The following is a 19,906-nucleotide window of genomic DNA, read 5'->3' as shown; positions in this document are numbered from 1 at the left end:
ATATGAAACCAACTCAACCAAACAACTCTCGTTTTTTTTCCTTCAATTCCACTTTTGTTAACAATGTTGGTCCTACGGTTAATCCCTTACATTTTATGTTAGATCTAGGGGTAAAATAGTCATTTTAGGTTGTTTTTAGTTCTCACCATTGTGGAAGGCAACTCAATAGAAAAAAATAGGTGGGCATTAGAACCGGGGAATGAAGCCAAAATGAGTCGAAAAAACCGAGAAAAAAAATCATGTTGACCAAAAAAGTCTACTTAAGCTTAAAAATCGAACTGAACTGCTTTGCATCGATTCTTATCCCAATTCTTGTCTGGAAAAATCGATCTTAATTCAAATCAAAGCCTCACAATTCGAACATCCGAATAAAGTTTAGGATTAATCATAATCAATACTCAGTTAATTAGTCTTAGTCTCTGTGGAACGATACTCACTTACTACTACACTATTTTGCTATGATTTTGTGCTCTACAACTTTGTTATCACTTATTCATTTATATCCAAACTTATTAGTAAGTCTAATTAATATTCAAATCACATTAACAATTTCAAGTAATATCTAGATATTTTAACCCAATTAATACCCAAATGCCTTAGTTTCAGTTTATACCAAAGTCAGCTGAAGTCCTAATTTTTTTGCCAAAATCTTGAAGGTCGAACAAAGTCTTGAAGGTCAGTTGGGAGTAGGGGTGGGCATCTCATCCGAATTATCCACATACCGACCGTACCGTACCGACAATTTAGTTTGGTTTGGTTAAATAATTATTTTTTAATTTTAATTATTCCGATCCGATCCGTACTGAAATGTTTGGTTTGGTTAACGGAAACAAAATTCCTAACCCGACGAAAACCCATAATGATCCGATATTTATACTTATTTTATTGTTTAAATACAAAACAAGAAATTAAAGGTAAATACAATCAGCATTTTGTATCAATCCTTTATCACTACTGTATCACTTCTTTCTCACCATTGTATCACTACTTTATCACTGCTTTATCACCACTGTATCACTTCTTTATCACCGTTGTATCACTTACCCGGGTACTATAGCACTTTTTGGTCAGAGAGGAATTTATGAACTTCCTATGTTTTCCCGTTTCGACCTTTGTCCCGTTTTTTACCTATAACTTTCCAACTATTGATCCAAATTTTATGTTCTTTATATGGTTGGATTCAGCATGAAAAACTAAAGAACCCAACGCAAAATAAATGTCAAAATCATTTACATAAATGTAGAGAATTCAATAAAAAGAACACTCAAAAGTTCAAACAACAAACACAAGTGACTCCTAGTACATCTTGAGTACATATTAAATGATATAGTGACTAAGTTATTTGATTTCATACTTGGATGAATTAGACTATTGAATTTTTATATTTTACAAGGATAATTTGCTGTATTTGTTCAAGAACTTATGTTATATGAAAGTATTATAAATTGTATTTTTATTAGTATGTTTTTATTATGGTACTACCGGTGTACGGGCCAATTCGAACCGAATATTATGTTAACTGATCCAAAGTCTACCGAAGTCTTTGGTTTGGTTAACGGAAGAGCCTTTTACCATTCCGAACCGATCCATGTTGTAATGACCCAAACCTAAATTTCATATTTAATTAGTAATTTATTATGCGGAAAGACAATTTTGCCCTTGGAATAATTTATGAACGAAAAGTTGACTTTTTGTCCGAAAATGAATTTGACAATTTCACACACACCGTTGCGTAGAGCACGACGACACGAGTTCATAGACACGAAGTGAGCTCGAATCGGAGTTTTAACGAAGAAAATACAATTAAAATATCATGAGGGGCAAAATGGTAATTATGAAAATCAGATTTTTTTTTATAAAACCTCACCTCTCTCTCTCTCTCCTTCTCTCTCCCCGCACCCTCCCCCCTCCCTGTTTTCGTTTCCTCCAGCCGTCGCACTTCAAACGTCCACAACTTCCGCCACCGACCACCTCCGCCCCTGCCGTCGGTGCCAACAGAACCAGCTCGGTTCCGTCTTCAAGCTCTGACCACTCTCCGCTGCCAGCCGTCGCTGTAGTCGCCGGAATCCGTCCAAAAACGAGTCGGTTTTGTCAAAACTTCCAACCGTTCGTTCTCCTTCAATTCTCCTCCAAATTTGTCGAGTAAGGTATGGATTTCTACCTATTTTCCGTGCTCTAGCTGATGGTTGGGTAGGTTTTCATTTATTTTCACCGTAGCTAGCTCAGTTAGCAAATTGAAATTAAGCCGACTTTTGGCCTCCGTGTTTGGCCACTTCCAGTCAGTTTTTGGGGTTGGTCCAAGAACAAAAGTGGTTCCAAATATGGTGTTATACCTAGGATAGGAGTTTGGAGCCTTGGTTTTGAGATTTTTCGGCGATGCGTAATCGCTTTGGACACTCATCGCTGCCAGCGCGTGCGGCGGCGCGTGGGACAGGGTGGTGCCATAACACTGTGTTCTGATGCGATCCTTAGGTCTTCACGAGCGCATAGGAATTCGCGGATCTCAATTTGGATACCGTTTGAGCCTCGAACGGATTTTCCATATTGTGCAATTATCGGGTACAATACTGTTGAGCCGTTGGATTGTAATCAATTTTAGATATGTCATTCTAGATAATTGTAAAAACGTGTAGGATTCGACGGATTGTGAATCGGTGTCCCGGATACTCCGAAATCGCGAACCCTAGGGCTAGGTTTGAGAAATTATGCGATTACAGGATTGTGATCAATCCGACCGTCCGATCGACACCAATACCCTCGGGACATGTGTCCGAAATATATTGGACCTTCTAGCGGCATCCAGATCATATTGTGAGGTCATGGACCCGTGGGGTTCCGGATTGACTTTTTGGACTTTAGCGCTTTTTGAGTCCCAAGATATCGCTAAACTATCCCACGTGGAAGGAAAGCTGTTATGGGTATAGGGATCACTTTAAATTGACGCGCGTACTTTTAGGAGCCGGGGGTAGGGTTTTTAATTTAATACTATATTGTATTAATAGAATATTATGTTATTGAATCAGGCACCCGGGCACCAGTTGACCCGCATGAGGGACCTTCAAGAGGTCCAGCGAGCTCGAACTATCAGTGAGTGGACTCTTTGTTTTAATAAATGAATTTAAGCAGTTTAGTTTCAGTTATCAGCTGTTTTCTTCTGTAAAATATTTTATGTTGCATGCTGTCGAGTGAAATTTCCTTTAAAGCTTATAGGAACAGATATTCTTGTTAATTATCAGATAAATGGCAGCAGAATTTTAAAGGTTACAGAAAGTTAATTATTCAACAGATTTTCTTCAGAAACTTTATATTTTCTTAAATCACCTTGTACCCAGTTATTAAATGTTGCATTCGGATTATATTTGTTGCCTTCGGTTTAGTCAGCATGCTTGACAGTTGCCCCACGAGTTCCTTGGTACTCGAACTCGTGTGGAGCGAGTAATGCGGATAAAGGTAGACTACGGTCCCCTGTATCCTGCGAGTTGCAGCTCGGACTGACTTCGTGTCATTGAGACCTGCGAGTATGCGTCACCCATGGTGATGCAAAGAATTGACGGATACAAGGAATTGACGGAAATAGGGTACACCTCGGTGATAGTTTTAAACTGTTTTCAAATGTATAGTTATATACATGCATTGATTTCAAAAATAAAGAAAATAAGCTAGTTTGTATAACTGTTTTTACAGTGAGGTTAGTATGTTCATATGGTATTTTCTAAGCTTTGTTTTTGGGTCCACTCACCCTTGTTGTTTTGCGCCCCCAGGCAGTAGACGTGCACAGGAATCCACCACCGGGCCACTTCCCATCTTCCATGCCTTTCTTCTGATGTAGGATTTTGTTTTGTAAAAAGATTCACTCTTTTGTACATTTAGTAGTCGCTCTGATGTTTTGCCCTAGACTGAGATTTGAACTGTTGGAATGTATATATACATATGCTGGCAATTGGTTGTATATATGTATACTTGTTTGGCAGGTGAAAATGTTTTGGTATTGAGCCAGTTACAAGGGAAACTATGCCGATTTTTCGGTAGAAGTCAACATTGTTATTTTATCGTGTTTTGTATAGAAGGGCAAATAGGTCATTTATGCCCGACATTTGCCAAGTGTCGGACACGCACAGGGTCTGACTCGGATTCCAAAGCGGAATTTGGATCGGGTCCTGTCACATGTCCAGGCCTAGTTGGGAGTTTGACTTGTGAAACCTAAGGGCGACTTTTGGTAAGTAATGCTTAAGGTCAAGTCCAAAGAGGTGGACCTTGTTACTAGACATAGGGGTCCTCATGCTACCCTACCTCATTTAATCTTCAACAAAGTCTGAAGCTTCAAAGGCATGAAGTTCCACAACAAGCCAGACCAAGAACTTAGAAGTCTAAGCCCAGCTTCCAAAGTCAAGCTAAAACCATATATATGAGACTTTTGAAGTTAGGCTAAAACCATCTAAGACTTCCGAAAGTGGGAACATATGAGATTTCCAGTCGGAACATATGAGACTTCCGAAGTCGGAACATCAGAGACTTTCAAAGTCGAAACAACTGAGAATTCTGAAATCAGAATATCTGAAACTTCCAAAGTTGGGGTGAAAACATCTTAAACTTCATAACATCTTAATGGACAACCATTGAATGGATAGCCCATGGGTTGACTATCACCCTTTAAATACCTAGGCAGATGAAGAGCAAAATATAATCCAACTTAACACACAAACACCAAAATCCTACTTTTTTTTCTAACATTTTTCATTTCCTAATATACGATTTACTTTTCAAGCATGTACATTGGTCAAGTTCTTCAATTTCATTAGTGTAAGTTTATATTCTCGCAATTTACATTATGTCATTTTCATATTCAAATTATTTGAATTATTTTTCTTTTCATTCTTCTTGAATTTTCATTAAGTTTAATTCAAAGTCTATTTCAATTTATCGTTCTTATTTTTGCTTTTATCTTAATTTAACTTTAATTATCGCTTTAATATGTTTTTCTTATATTTACTTTCTTGTCATTTAGTTTAATCACATTTTTTAATTAATTACATTTTCATCACTAAAATCCCAAAATTTTAAAAATAGACATATAAAAGCTCAACCATTCTTGACCCTAAGGAAGTGAAAAAAACCTAGGTCAATAGGAGGTCTTGGTCGATCAATTAGCTTATTAGAAGTCAGAAGTGCGATCACAACAATCCGATCCTTTCTATCTAAGCCATTCGGTGGCTTGGTGGTGGCACGCCTACGCAATCTAAAAGAATGACCAAAAAGTTCCTTCCATCAGTCACCTCGGCTGAAAGTGGGAAACATATCTTGAGAAGATTTGGAGGTAGGCGTAAGGGCCCGGCACAACAAGTGGGGGTGTTAGATGGTGGTAGGGAGAAGAGGGGAGTACGGTGTGGGTTGGCTGCAGTAGGTGGGGAAAGGAAGGGAATGGATTATGGGGTACGAAACTAGGTGCAATGGGTGGTAAAGTAACAAAGGTGAAGAAAGGGAAGCGATTGGAGTTTTTTGTGTGTAAAATTTCAAATTTTTATATTTAAGTCAATTATTTTTAAAGATATAAACATTTATGGCATGTTTACTAATATGTAATCGGATTAAGATGAATTGAGAAGAGTTAGATTTCGGATTCCTATTAAAGTCGTTTACTAAACCATATGGAATTTGGGTCGGAGTCGTATTATTCCTTAAGTTGTTTACTAAATTCACATGAATTGTAATTGAAACCAAATTGATTACTAAAATGCCCTCGTTGTTGGGTTAGAATATATGACAAATTTTAAAATTTTAAAATTGTGTGAGGATATAATGGGTAAAAAAATAGATTCCTAATGAGTTAGTTTTCCAAGAATTAGAATACCACATCCCACCCAAAAGTCCAATTCCTCTAAAATCATTAGTTGAATTCCTGATTTTGTGTGGGTTTCACTCGCATTTTGATTCCTCCATGTAAAGTAAATACATAAATATCTGTAATAGAAATTCAACTCCTTATTTGAATTTCAATTACGAATTAGTAAACATCATATTATTATTATTATTATTATTATTATTATTACATAAGCATTATTAAAAGTCAAAAAGTGGGTCTTTTTGTGCAATATTAGCAAAATTAACGTGTCTTTTGGAGCATACAGAAATGAGGCAAGGTGAGACACATAGTTGGGTTTCAAGAGATAACATGACACAAATTGAATTTCACGGGGCAAGTGAAACTAGAACTGAGTTTCAAGTGGCAAATAAATAATTAAGCTAAAACAATATAAACGCAATTGGTGTGCCTAAAATTTAAAATAAGGGGTTTTTATCAAAATGGTCCGTGAACTTATACCAAAGTTTCCTCCAATTAGTTTTTACATTCTAATGGTCTTCCAACTTTTTTCAGTGTCAAATTGATCCCACCATCAAATTACGTCAATATTGCCATCAATTTTAGGATTAATTTGCACTAAAACAGTGATAAAGTAATTAGAATTTGTCCAATCTACCCATAAAATTTGGAATCTGTGCCATCCATGTGAATCTATCTAAAGAAAAATAATACGAATGACCAATTCGAAACAAAAGGAAAAGGACCATTTCGAACAAAAACCCTTAAAATAAAAAGCGACTAGCAATACCCAGGCTGAAAGCAACACTGACTCGCGAACGCCTTCAGATGAACACTTATGTTTTCAACGTCTAAAAACTTGAATAATATTTCTGCAACTTAAAAATGGTATTTAGTACATTCAAGTGATCTATGATACATCTAATCTCAGATTCAATTGTGTAGTGAAAATGCTGGATCCCCTTTATGCCGTGACAAGTTTGATCGAAACTTTGTTCCATTTTCACAATTTTTTTTTTCAATCCGAGCTAGAAATTGGAATCCAAATATTTGTACGCGCTTAGTTACTGCTATAAAATCCCAAGAAAAATTATCAACGGCCAATCCTAAAAAAAAATAAAAGCAAAATCATCGTAGCAGCAACAAAGCATTCCAGGTGAAGGGAAAAATCAAAATATTGAAATGGGTTAAGAAACAAAAATGTTATCCAATATACATTGGAACACATCTCCATGGGTTTTAAGGAGAAGGTTCAAGCAGAGAGGATTTTGATTTACGCACAAATAAAATCCTGGAAACAATTTTCACAGAGAATAGGTTTCCAAGAAGAACTATGTGCGAGAATCTATACACGGACAAGAAAACCTAGAGAGAGAGAGAGAGAGAAAGAGATAGAGAGAGCTAATTTTCGGCTAAGACTGCTCCGATTGAGTGGAGGCTCAAAGCAAGGAGGAAGTTTATGAATCGTAAACCCTACCTCTGCAAGGGCCCATTATATAGGAGTTACAAGTTTCGGCTTAAGAAGTAGATAGGCTAAATGACAAATTTGTCCCTGTGATTTCCTAAAATTACGAGTTTGCAATAGGGTCACCATAGTAATAGTGGCAAGCCACGTGCCAATTCTTGACATGGAAAATTTTGAGAATTTTTTCGAGAACTTATCTTTTCCGAAACACATGAATGTTTAAAAAAAAATTAAATAAAATAAAAACCCTCTTTTCAAGTTTATGAATTTGATTTCGATATGTATGTGTAGCTCAATCTTGGTACGAAACACTTGGAAAGGGTTATGAGATGTTGATTGAACGGTGGACATTTTAAAAACATAATGCTCTAAACGTTTTACACCTTATTAGATGACGATTTTATGACAAAGCTCGGAAAGCTATCAGTTGATCTACAAAGCTTTATGAGATAATTGTTGATGTGTTATATACCGTTTCATTCCTGCTTCAGGTTCTTTAGGTCTCCTGAGCGTATCAAATGTTTCATTTCTTAGATACCCTGCAAGAGTGTGTATTAATCAATTTTTCTTTTCATTTATTTATATTTAAACGTATAGCCGTGCAGCTATACTATTTAAATAAAAAAAAGTTCACCAGTATAGCCGACCGGCTGTACCTTTTATTTAATGTATTTAAGCTGTATAGCCTCACGGCTATTCTACTCATCAAAGATACGGAAAAAACCGCAGTATAGCCCCGCGGCTATACGCGGGAAATATATTACATTATGGCTATACTATTTATTAAAAAAATAATTACAAAAATATGTTACAGAGTATATTTATTGAATATCCAACCTATTTCTCTGACTCGAGGTAATTGGAAAAGTCGAGCTCAATGAACAAACAGTTAATATTCTGGAAGTTCCGATGTTTCTATTAACCAATACATGATTCTATAAATTCCCATAATCAAATCAGTGCACTGCAATCTGTCTACATATTGTTAAACGGGCGATGACCAAAAATAAAAAAAACCAAAAAGAAACAGCAGTTTTGATTACAAAATGGAAGGCAGCAAAGGATCTAATGCACTAGGTACGAAGACATTTGTGCTGATGTTGGTTATTTATTTTAATAAAAATTCATGACAATCAATCAGTGTATCACTTGCACTGTTTATAAGCTAGCAGTATATCCAAAGGCATCAATGTCCAGGTACTTGATACACCAACACCAAGCACAAGAATCATGGCGCAATCCATACATCATTGTGTTCTCAGTTCAAAGTGAGTGTAGTATTACCTGAACTCCAAGCTGCGGCCGAACTGTAAGATAATGCAAGGGAAAGTGAACATAACCAGGGGAAAGAGTGAAGGAGTAGCGTTGTAGAATCATTGACAGGGCAATTTTCGCTTCAGTGGAGCCAAAGTTCAAACCCACACAAGTTCGAGGTCCCAATCCAAATGGTATGAATGCACCTATGTTATTGTTAGTTGCTTTAGCAACCCCTTCCAAGAATCTCTCTGGTTTGAAAAGATGCACATCCTGTCCCCAGATTTCAGGATCATGGTGAATTGCTATGGTTGAGATAACCAAGTCAAGATTAGGAGGAAGAGTGAGCTTTCCCAGTCTAACTTCCTTTTCAACTTTCCTTATAATTGAAACAGGTGGAGGGTATAACCTTAGAGACTCATTAATGATCATACTAATCTGCATGAAAATGAAACAGAGATAACAAATCAGGATTTAAAATTTTAATTGAGAATATATTTCTGCCACTTACAAGAGGAATTCATTGTGTTCTTGACTTTCTTACTGTTTTCAGTTTGGAAATGCCATCGGGATGTGGAGTTTCTTTGCCAAATAATTGTATGACCTCCTTTCTTGCTTTCTCTTGCCAATCTGTATGGATTGCCAGAAGCAAGACAGTCCAAGAAAGCAAAGTAGTAGTAGTTTCTTGTCCGGACATGTAAAACGTCTTGCAATCATCAACTACTTCGTCCACCGAAATCCTCTGGCTGTCATTGGCATCATGTTGAGCCTTTACAAGTAATCCAAGATAATCACTTCCAAATCTGTCTTCAACTCCGGTCATTGCCTTTTCTTCTCTTTTCTTAATAATCTCTATTATAGAGTCCCGTATACCTTTCTCAAGTTTCTCCGATTCTATCTCATCACTGGTTTTGAAGAACTTACTGCAATTTTCAATGAAAGACTAACACATGAGAACAGAAGTAATGCTCACTCATATGGGAAAACAATAAAAGAAGAATGGTTCTCTGCATAATGCTCCAACTAAACAACGAAAATGAAATTGAGTACGTTTCTCCCGGCTATATATTGCAAATTCGTTTGAGTATGTTTCTCATGGCTATAGTGCAAATTTGTGCTCAATTCAAATTTTGTATTTGCATCAATATCTCATCTATTTTAGGGAGAGCATAAGCATGAGTCAGATTTTTTGAAGAAGATACAGAGAGAATTTTTTAGGCATGAATCTGTGTTTATTAACATAGTAAGGTATATAGTGCATGCTAGCAAATTGAATGGATCCCAAAATTGACCAACCAAAGATCATTCGGATGCCATTTATATTGAGAAGTAAGAATGTCAAACATTAATCAATCAATCAATCAATAACTAAGAGAACGGAGATTGAATGGCTATCCATGCGGTTCCCCAATGATTTAGTTGAAATGAAGTTACCTAATGACAGGAACCCTGATTGCGAGATAATTTTTGTAGATTATGAAGCCTAACTTGGTCAACATCTCAAAAATATGCTTTCCTTCAATATAGCTGCTGCCAAATGCTGTTCTGGAAATCACTTCTGAAGTCAACAACCTAAACTCTTGAAGCACATCAATCTCTTTTCCTTCATAATTTTTCCACCTTCCTAGCATTGTCTCAGTACTAGCTACCATTGCTGGAATCATACTCTAGTAAAACAATACCATCCCATCAGATTTGACTTCACTACCATACCTAGTTTACTACACTACTCTTTGCAAGAAATTACCATCAACGGCAAAGAAACTTACTTTTAAGCTCTCTCCGTGGAAAGAAAGAGTGGCCAACTTTCTCAATTTTTCCCATTTTTCAGCTTTGGTTGTTGACACCAGGCCATCTCCTAATAGCTTCTTTACAAAGTTTTGGACCTCTTTTTTTGGATAAGCTCCATCTTTGTTATTCAGTATCTGTTTGCACAATTCGGGTTCTGTGATCACCAATTGAGCTTGAGAACCATGCCACTGCAGATAATTCTTTCCTGTTGATAAAGATGACCAATATTTAATACTTGGAACAAAAACCACAACCAAAAAAAACAAAAAAGCTAGCTAATTGAGATAATTTCTTACCATAAATCTTGGTCCAGTAGTGAATGTGAGGTTGGACTAAAGGAAGTGTGTCGTGGGATATACTTTTGGGCCTGGCCATGGCTTCTTTCATCATCTGGGAAATTTCTTTGTTGTTTCCATGGATGAGTCTGTAAGGAGGGCCTTGGATCCCCTGCAGACCCATCTGCTTCTGTATGCGAGTTGGAGTCCACCATAGCTTGTGAAGGGTCTTAATGAGAACTAAGACCAGCAACAAGCACAGAAAGCTTGAAAGAGTCAATACCATACCTCCTAAAGAACACATCTTTCTTTCTTTCTTTCGTTCTTTCTCTTAGTCAAACCACTCTTGAGTTTTCTTCTTTCAACAGTCCAAAGTTTTAAAGTTTTCTTGCTCCTCCTTGTTTGCCCAAATTTAGATAATAATAAAAAAGAAGAATAATCATCAATACTTTGCTTATTTGGGTCAATTCCTTACATGAGAACAAAATGTTTTGTTAATTGATTTATTTCTGTATATGTGTGATATTCATTGTGATTTACATATGAGTGCTACAATTTTTATCCCTTATTCAATTTTCTCATCCACCATATAAATTTGAAAAAACGTATCTTTTCACCTACTATTATTTTTAAAATATCCTTTAATTATTAATTCAAACAAATTCTCTTTACTAATCCATTAGGGATTCGTATCCTCAACTTTAATTTTTCTCATAATTAAAACATACCAAATATATTTCCTTAAAAAACGTAAATTAAAAAAATAAAAATAATTCCTAAATAAACGCCAAGTTTAATGCCCTTTTCCTCTTAGGTGTTCTGCTTTCTTTCTCTGTATATGTGTGACATTCCTCATGATTTACATATGAATGTTACTATTTCCACCCATGTCTTATTTTCTCATCCACCTTAACTTCTCACCCACCATGTAAATTTGAAAAAACACAATCCTATTAATTGAGTTGGTAATGATTGTTCTCTTCGCTATCAAGGCCTAAGTTCAAGTCTCACTATCGATAATCCCTCTTGGTGGGTAATCTGTAAAAACCAAAGAATGAGATTAAAGACCCTCTCTGTAAGTCCTCACAGAGGCTTTGATATGCCTTGGCCCTGGGACAGGATAGCCTTCCCTCCCCCTAGACTTTTACAAACCAAATATAAAAAACACAATCTTATCTTTACACCCACTATTATCTCTTAAATACCCTTTAATTATTAATTCACACAAATTCTCTTTGCCAATCCATTAATTCAGCAGTTTATAAAAAATACACTATTGAGCGCGCGGGGAAACTGAAAACCAGAGTGGGGCTGTTTAAAATTTCCCGTACCCAAACCCCAAAATAAATGAAACCACACTTACTCTCTGTCTCACTCTATCTCTCGCTCAATCTTCTCTACGTCGGCGCAGTCTCGAATCTCTCCATCGCCTCATTGATGGTAAACCCCTTTCTTCATCTTCATATTCTAATCTATTTCTTGTTGTGTCATGAGTACATAAATCTAGGGCTATGTTCTATTTGTTTGCCTTCTCCGCAGCGGTCAATGCCCTCCGTCGTGTGTCTCTCTCTCTCTTCTTCTGATTCTCTCGTTTCCCCAAAACTAACCAAACCCACAAACAGCACTACGATTTTGTTTCCCCTTTTATCTGCATTGATGGTTTGATTGTTAAATGGATTTATTTTTGCAGATGTTAATTTCAGTGTGTGGGGATCAGTAGTTTGCAGCTTCCTCTTTTGTTTGCTTAAATTTCTAGAAATATTAGGCTTATTTTTTATTATTATAAAATTTTCACTGGTTCTTACTGTGATTGCAGTTGTTTTGTTGAAATTTTCTATTGTATTGTGAATTTACTCAAATCGGGAAACATTTTCATCTTCACTCATTGATTGTGTTTGTCCTTGTACATTTATGTTAATTAAGAGATGTTTGCTGTTTGGCTTCCGGTAGAGATTTGCTTTTCTGTGCCTTTTTGGTTGGCAAGGCGAGGTTTCAATTGCAAACATGGTGTGAAATTTAATGTTATGCGGTTGCACAGATGCATACTTGGTGGTTTTTTTTTTTTTTTTTTTCTTTTTTGGATTGCAGGGTTTGTCTTTGCTTTTCTTTGGTTGCTGGGGAAAAGGTAAGGAAAGACAGATTGTTATTACTTCAGTTTTCTTGTTACTGTTGTGTAAATTTATATTCTCATATCATATATGTTTCTATTTTTGCTATTTATATTATATGAATGCTTAGATAGACAGATTCTAGTTTGATGGGATAATATGAATAATTGTGATTGAGAATTATTGCTTGGTTAATGCAATGCATGTAAAGCATTAAAACCTGTAGCAGAATTTTGTTCTAATATGGACTGGTGACAGTACTAGTATAAGAACCACCAAAAAAACTTGTCAGGCTCATCCTATGTATAGATAAATATTCCCTATTGTTTACATAAGCAATCTTTCATGCTTTTCACATATATGTATACTTTCTTTAATTACTTTAACCAACAAATTTCTTATTCATGTATTATGCAGGTTGACAGTAGGAAAGGTAAACGAGTCTGCTCTTAAACTGGAGCTGTAAAAAAAATGAGCCTGATCACAGTTCTTTCAAGGTTACATGTCTGCAAACCCAACATGGAGGTTGGTACGTAGTTCTTCTAAATCAAGTACATGTATGCATATAGATGATTGAAAAAAGTGTACCTATGAAAACTACAAAGCAGCTCCCTAATTGTCCATCCACTATTCTTTTTCTTTTTCCCTCTTTGTATGTAGGTTTTTTCTTTTCCTAAAAAGTATCACGAAGTAGATGAAATTTCATTGTATGTTATAGGTGAACTAGTTTTGGATTTTCTTAATTTAATGTAACGAAAATTAATTGAGTTTGAGTGCTCAGCTTGAGATTAATCAATAAATTGAGGATCTATTGTGTTTTTGAAGTGCTATAGATGTGAATTTGTGGTGTCGTGTGCTTGAGATTATTGCTTGGGATACAAATTTCTTATTCATGTATTATAGAGGTTGATGGTAGGAAAGGTAAACAAGTCTGCTCTTAAACTTGTGCTGTAAAAAACGTGAGCCTTATCACAGTTCTTTCAAGCTTACATGTCTGCAAACCCAACATGGAGGTTGGTAGTTCTTATAGGTGAACAAGTTTTGGATATTCTTAATTTGATGTAACGAAAACTAATCGAGTTTGAGTGCTCAGCTTGAGATTAATCAATAAATTGAGGATCTATTGTGTTTTTGAAGCGCTATAGATGTGAATTTGTGGTGTAGTGTGCTTATGAATGAGGGATGGTATGATGGGGGCAGCTTTGTTACATCTATGCTCCCAATACACAGAACTAGGGCATAACAAAAAAAAAAGGCATTCACGGGACAATAGTTCCAACAATTTATAGGATAAGTAAGGTACTTCGGCTGTGTATCAGTTTGATATGCAAACTTGCCTTTAACAACAACAGATACTGCTTTTACTGGGAACTGGGAATAACCAATTTCAGTCTTCCTATAAAAGCCTTATCTTCAAATATCTTTGGTCATTCAATCTTTTGCTGATTGGTCCATCGCGTTCATCAGAGCTCATTTCCTGGTTCATTTTTGTCATCAGAGCTACCACTTCCACTACTACCAATTGGGCCTGCCTCCTCGTCACTGCTGTATGCATCAAGTAGTGCTGGCTTCGGGATTTTCAGTATTCGGCTGAATTCTTCCAAATCTCTTTCGAACACCAAACGTACCCCACATTTCTTTATAATCGAGCTTGTTTCGAGGAATTTGTCTGGAGATCCTTTTAAACGATAATGCGATTTGAATGAAAAGCGATGACTGCACGAGCCATCCTCTTTTCCTTTCAGTTGGACTTGGATTTGATGCTTAATATCATCGCGAGGCAAATAAAAATGCCAAAGGTGTTGTGACTCAAGATGCCCCACTGTCAAAGTCTCATGCGCACCCGACAGACATTCAATTTTCAAAAAATCATAATCAAGAAGGGTGTCTGGATTTTGCAAATATTCAGAATCTTCAAAAACGACACATAAAGCAATACCAACCCAGTCGCTACATGGTTGTGGAGGTAGAGGCAGTTCCATAGTTATTGAATCTCCCACACTCGGATTCTCGAACCAATCTGGAATCTCACTTCCAGGGCATACAATTAAGTTACCAGTCCACATTGGATAGAGACCCTGTACCAAGAGAAGTACCATTATAACATATTTATTATAGAAAAAGTAAATTATATCATGATATATATATTCACTCAGCGAAAGAACTGAGAGTACCTCACTGGCCAATCTCATTATCATTGCAAATATTCTATTAATCCAGCCTTCTTCTTCAACCAAGCTGAAGCAATTTAGACAGGTGAAAATAAAATCATACACGTTGGCTCCTCCGCTCGACTTTGATGGATCTGACAACCTCTTCAAGGAAGTACAATCATTTACATCTACGTATAAGAAACTATTTGACGGAAGATCTGGCAATTGCTCAAGCCTTTTGCACCTCTGCAATTCAAGACAGTCAAGGTTAGAAAGCAATCTAATGCTTGCGGGAAGGCTGACGAAATTGTTTCCACACAGAAGTAACCATCGTAAAGAAGACAAGTTGCCGATACCATCGGGAATGGCTCCTTCACCAATATTACAATCACTCAGATCTAATTTTGTCAAAGAGCATAAATGATGTAGAGAAGACAAAACCAAACCCCAAGCGGCAATGCCATTGCCAATGCAAGCGGATGGTTTAGCAACTGATCCGCTGAAGGATAGACGTTTAAGGTTTTTCATAACAAGAAGCGGATCTCTCATAGCTGTTCCTCTTAAATCAAGATTCTCTAAACACTCCATCTCCCCTGAGAGTTTGTCAACTTTTGAGCATCCCAACATACGAAGTGTTTTAAGAGAATTCAATTTACATATCGCACTCGGGAGACCCAAGAGACTTTTGCAATCACTTATATTTAGCTCAACAAGGCCAACCAGACGTTCAACTGATGAAGGTATTTGCGCAATAGCAGTCCCACCTAGACCAAGCATTGACAAGTTCTTCATATGTTCCCCAAATTCTGGAATCTTGTTCACTTTTGAGCAGCCAGAAATACTGAAGAATTCAAGAGAATCCATTTCCAACTCACTTGGGAGAGTCCTAACACTTGTACAGTCACGAAGGTCCAAAACCTTCAGCTTTTTGTGAACTGCAATAGACGAGTGAACCTCAAGTAAATCCGTACAACCATCCAGAATCAAATCCTCAAGATTTGTAATTCGTGTGAAATCTGGGACACTAGTCAATTTATCAGAGTAACTAAGATCCATATGTTTCAACTTCGGGAAATCCTGTACAGTACATAAAAGTTGTTGAATTATAAGTTTCCAAAACCTTACAAGTTAGAACAAGGTACATTCACACTCAAAATATTAATAATTACAAAATGCCATATTCAATAATCTCACGGTACCTTTGCTCCATCCCAAAGGCGGACAAGTTTGCTATAACACATCTCAAGTTTAGCGAGGAAACATGGTTCAAACCTTGGTGGGAGCGATTTCGAAGGATACCAATTCCAACGAATAATTCTTAAGGAATTTGGAAGAACTTTAGGGGCTGAAGAAATCATAACATTATCAAATTCAAGAAACCTTAACCCCTGCATCTTATCAAAGGCTTCAGTACAATTCCAGTGCACCACTTCTAATTCGGGCAGGCGTAAGGCTATGCCTTCAATTGCTTCAGTAACCTAATATATAATTAAGAAAAAGGAAACAGTTAATTCCACATTGAAGAAACTGATTCTCGCGTTCAATAATTCACTCGAGTGTACAGGTGTGCAAAGACATAAATACATATATATAGTATTTCTACATAACCTCTTACCGTATTGTTCATGAATGCATGAAAAATGTCGTTGCGACACCATAAAAGACTGCGTTTACCAGGTTCTTCGGGAGACTCTTCTCGAACAATTCTCCATGCCATTTCTTGTATCAAGTCATGCATCTCAACACTGTTTCCCTGAGAGTGGAGTTTCTCAATAGTTAAGAGAGATGTCTCAACAAGAATATCTATCCCAATACGACTGGAAATGTCAAGGATACTGTCTAGTGTTTCAATTACTTGCTCTTTATCCCTCCCTCTATGGAGACACGCAACATGGAGAAACATTTTCTTCTCCATCTCTTTTAATCCATAATAACTCACTTTGAGTGAATCAAAAATTTCTGGTTCAGGAATTTTGTTTAGATTATACAACGCACTTTTCCATACATTTTGATCTCTCCCATACAAAGAACGCCCCAAAATTTTAAGAGCTAATGGAAGGCCTTTTGCATAATGTAGGAAATGCTGAGACAGTTCTTGAAAACCTTCCTCAGGCTGATCATTCTTAAAGGCATGTTGACAAAAGAGCTCAAGAGCTTCATCATCACTTAACACATCGACCTTATGGTTCATTGTACCATGCTGAACTAGTAGACATTCATTTCTAGCTGTGATGATGATTCTACTCCCCGCACCAAACCAATTTTTCTCTCCAACCAGTTTTTCTAGTTGGCTTAATTGATCTGCATCATCAAGGACGAGAAGTACCTTTTTATTGCATAAATACTTCTTAATAAAAAAGGTTCCCTCCCATTCATCCCAAATATGATCTCCCTTCAAAATGGGGAAAAGAATTTGTGTTTGCAGATCTGAGAGCTTCTTCTTTCTCACATCAGATAGAAAACGGCTATGTTCAAAATGATGGGAAATTTTCTGAAAAACTAAGTTAGCAAGGGTTGTTTTGCCTACCCCGCCCATCCCCCATATCCCTATAAAGCGGACGTCATTTTCTTCGGGAGCTAAATGCAATTGTAGTTGTTTAAGTGCAAAATCAATTCCAACTAAATTCTCTAGAGAACCTGACAACATGAATGTAGGATGGACTTCCTTCCACACACATTTGACAATTTCTTCGACAAGCTCTGCTTCCGACCTACAAGGAAGAAAAGCAAAATAACCATTAATCCGTAAATATAACCTCCAAGGTTATTGATTAAGGCAAGAACTGAAAAGTAACCTCCAAGTAGGGCTCTTGTTAAGACACAAGCAAGTTGTTCATGCATGGATATGTACACTTACCTATAATTCTTTGAATCCCACGCAGATAGATTCGCTACTTTTCTTAAAGCAGCTCTCCACCGATTCACCTTCTTTACATCTTCACTAAACCTTTCTTCATGCTTAGTGAAGGCTTCCGCAAAACTCCCCCTTTGGTTTCGTACATCGGAAGGATCCACATTATAAAAGATTGGCAGAATTCTGGTGTCCTGCTCCTGGATGCATTCAAGAATCTTGGAAAGTTCATCCAAGCACCACGTGGAAGAAGCATAATTGGGGGAGAGAACAATGATGGCAAGATGTGATTGTTCAATTGTGGTCAACAGCTCCGGAGAAATTGGTCCTACTTCAATGTCTCGGTCGTGCTTGAAAGTTGTCATTGCTTGCCAGTACGCCAATGCACGGTCTAAATGAGAAATAAAGCCCCTGCGAGTGTCTTCACCCCGGAAACTCAAAAACACATCATGCTTCCATGATTCAGCTGAAGTAGGAGATGCAGAGGCTGTTTGGTTATTCCCGCATGGATCATGCTGAGGAAGCTTCATTCTGCAATTGAACGTAATTACATTACAATTACCAACAAATCTTCAGCACGGGAAGGAGTTCCACTGCTACATTACAAAATGTGAGTTGTTTGATGATTATTTACTGCTGCGGAATGCTGTGTTTTGTGTGGAGGAATGATCAACCCACCTTACCTTATTAAGAGAAAAGATAGTGCATGTGATTTTGACATTGAACAGCTTCACATGTAAGCACATTATTTTGATAACCATAAATAACTCTTCGTGTCTTTTTTAGGATATATGTGGATATCTTCATCAGGATGAGATAAGTAATGGATATATGCAGACCCAGGGGTCTGTAACCATCTGTAATTATGTCATTGATGACTTCTGTGGTGCGACTATTGATGCCATTCTACAAATGATTAATTATAATATATATATATATATATATATATATATACAGTCCCCTTCTATTGAGGGATCCCTCAAATAATTTTATTTGAGGGACGCCCTTTAGGGTACCCTATAATTTTTTTTCCAATGATCCAAATCATCTATTTTTTAGGTCTTCATTCATAGATCATCCTTACAAAAAATTAGACAAATCGGAAACCGTTTCGACATTCAATTGTGTCTTACAAAATCAATGAACACGGTTCTTCAAGAAAATACTAAAATTTCAATAACTCAATTGAGTGGTCAAATGATATCGGATTCAAGTGATTTTTTGTAGAGATGATCTTTGAATGAATATCTACAAAATAGACGGTTTGGATTAGTGAAATACAATCCGGAGTGGGGCCTACAAAGGGTGTCCCTCAAATAAGCTTATTTGAGGGATCCCTCAATAAGCTTATATATGTCAGATATGGCCACCTGGGTCACTAGAAGAAGAGGTGCAGAACCTTGTAAAGACATGGGAGATGGAGCTTTTCCATAAGGCCAACCTTGATGATTTCAAGACACTTGATCCCACTAAGTACACTTTCAGTCTAAATGGTAATAATTAATAATTAATCAACAAATATCAGGAAGGAAAGGCATAACCCTGGAAGAAATAGGCAAACTTGAAGTGTGTGGAATGTCCATTTTTACGGTACTTCTCTAACCCTACTCGGCCTCTCTAAGTAGGTTAAAAGCTCGTCTAGTTTGATTTGGATTTTGAGATGTTTGACTGTTGGTTCATGATGTACACATTTTATAATTTGAGTGGATTCATAACACTATGTATGAACGATCTTATCTTTGTCCATTTCTATTAATTAAGTAATTGATTAGGGGATTGTTTTTCCCAAACAGGTGGATGAGCACAACAAAATTGTGAAGGTGGAGTTCTTTTACGACCCTGGACAACTGCTTGGAAGTCTTTTGAAGGGTGAAAAATTGGGTACTTCTTCCCAAGAGACAGCCTCAATCTGCCCTGTCCTTAGGAGTACAGGGTAGTTCATAAAACTTAATTGTAGGCATGAATTGTAGTAGTGTCATGAAATTACCATAGCCTATTCAACATATGAAATGAAGTTGAATTGAATGGCGAAAAATGTTATCAATTGCGATAAATAAATCTCTGGAACGATTATTAGCACTCTAGAATAGTCGTCTCCTACTATTCTTTTGTTATTAATTTCATAAAAAATAGTACATGATAATATTTTTACGTGTTAATAACAAGTACATGTATATGTACATATATAGGC

General features: G+C 36.7%; 3 protein-coding genes and 1 long non-coding RNA gene across 4 annotated transcripts; 2 read left to right on the top strand and 2 right to left on the bottom strand.

Annotated features, from left to right (window-relative positions):
- Window positions 8,157–10,972, bottom strand: LOC18766513 (cytochrome P450 CYP749A22). Its single transcript, XM_007201465.2, has 5 exons — window positions 10,625–10,972; window positions 10,307–10,533; window positions 9,972–10,204; window positions 9,082–9,460; window positions 8,157–8,975 (listed from the first exon to the last, which is right to left on the bottom strand). Exons 1-5 carry the CDS (start codon window positions 10,905–10,907, stop codon window positions 8,547–8,549), a joined length of 1,551 nt encoding a protein of 516 aa, XP_007201527.1. The 5' UTR covers window positions 10,908–10,972; the 3' UTR covers window positions 8,157–8,546.
- LOC109950700 lies at window positions 11,629–13,532 on the top strand. Its single transcript, XR_002273002.1, has 2 exons — window positions 11,629–12,043; window positions 13,129–13,532. It is a non-coding gene; the product is annotated as an uncharacterized LOC109950700 (long non-coding RNA).
- Window positions 14,175–18,245, bottom strand: LOC18768288 (TMV resistance protein N). The gene is made up of 5 exons (XM_020570210.1): window positions 17,722–18,245; window positions 16,480–17,575; window positions 16,064–16,342; window positions 14,886–15,941; window positions 14,175–14,789 (listed from the first exon to the last, which is right to left on the bottom strand). Exons 1-5 carry the CDS (start codon window positions 18,243–18,245, stop codon window positions 14,175–14,177), a joined length of 3,570 nt encoding a protein of 1,189 aa, XP_020425799.1.
- Window positions 19,085–19,652, top strand: LOC18766965 (pathogen-related protein). Its single transcript, XM_020570209.1, has 3 exons — window positions 19,085–19,208; window positions 19,241–19,305; window positions 19,509–19,652. Exons 1-3 carry the CDS (start codon window positions 19,133–19,135, stop codon window positions 19,650–19,652), a joined length of 285 nt encoding a protein of 94 aa, XP_020425798.1. The 5' UTR covers window positions 19,085–19,132.

Source organism: Prunus persica, chromosome G8, assembly GCF_000346465.2.
Source record: "Prunus persica cultivar Lovell chromosome G8, Prunus_persica_NCBIv2, whole genome shotgun sequence".
Classification (NCBI taxonomy): Eukaryota; Viridiplantae; Streptophyta; class Magnoliopsida; order Rosales; family Rosaceae; genus Prunus; species Prunus persica.
The sequence above is the reverse complement of the archived record's forward strand: the minus strand, read 5'-3'. Positions and strand labels throughout refer to the sequence as shown.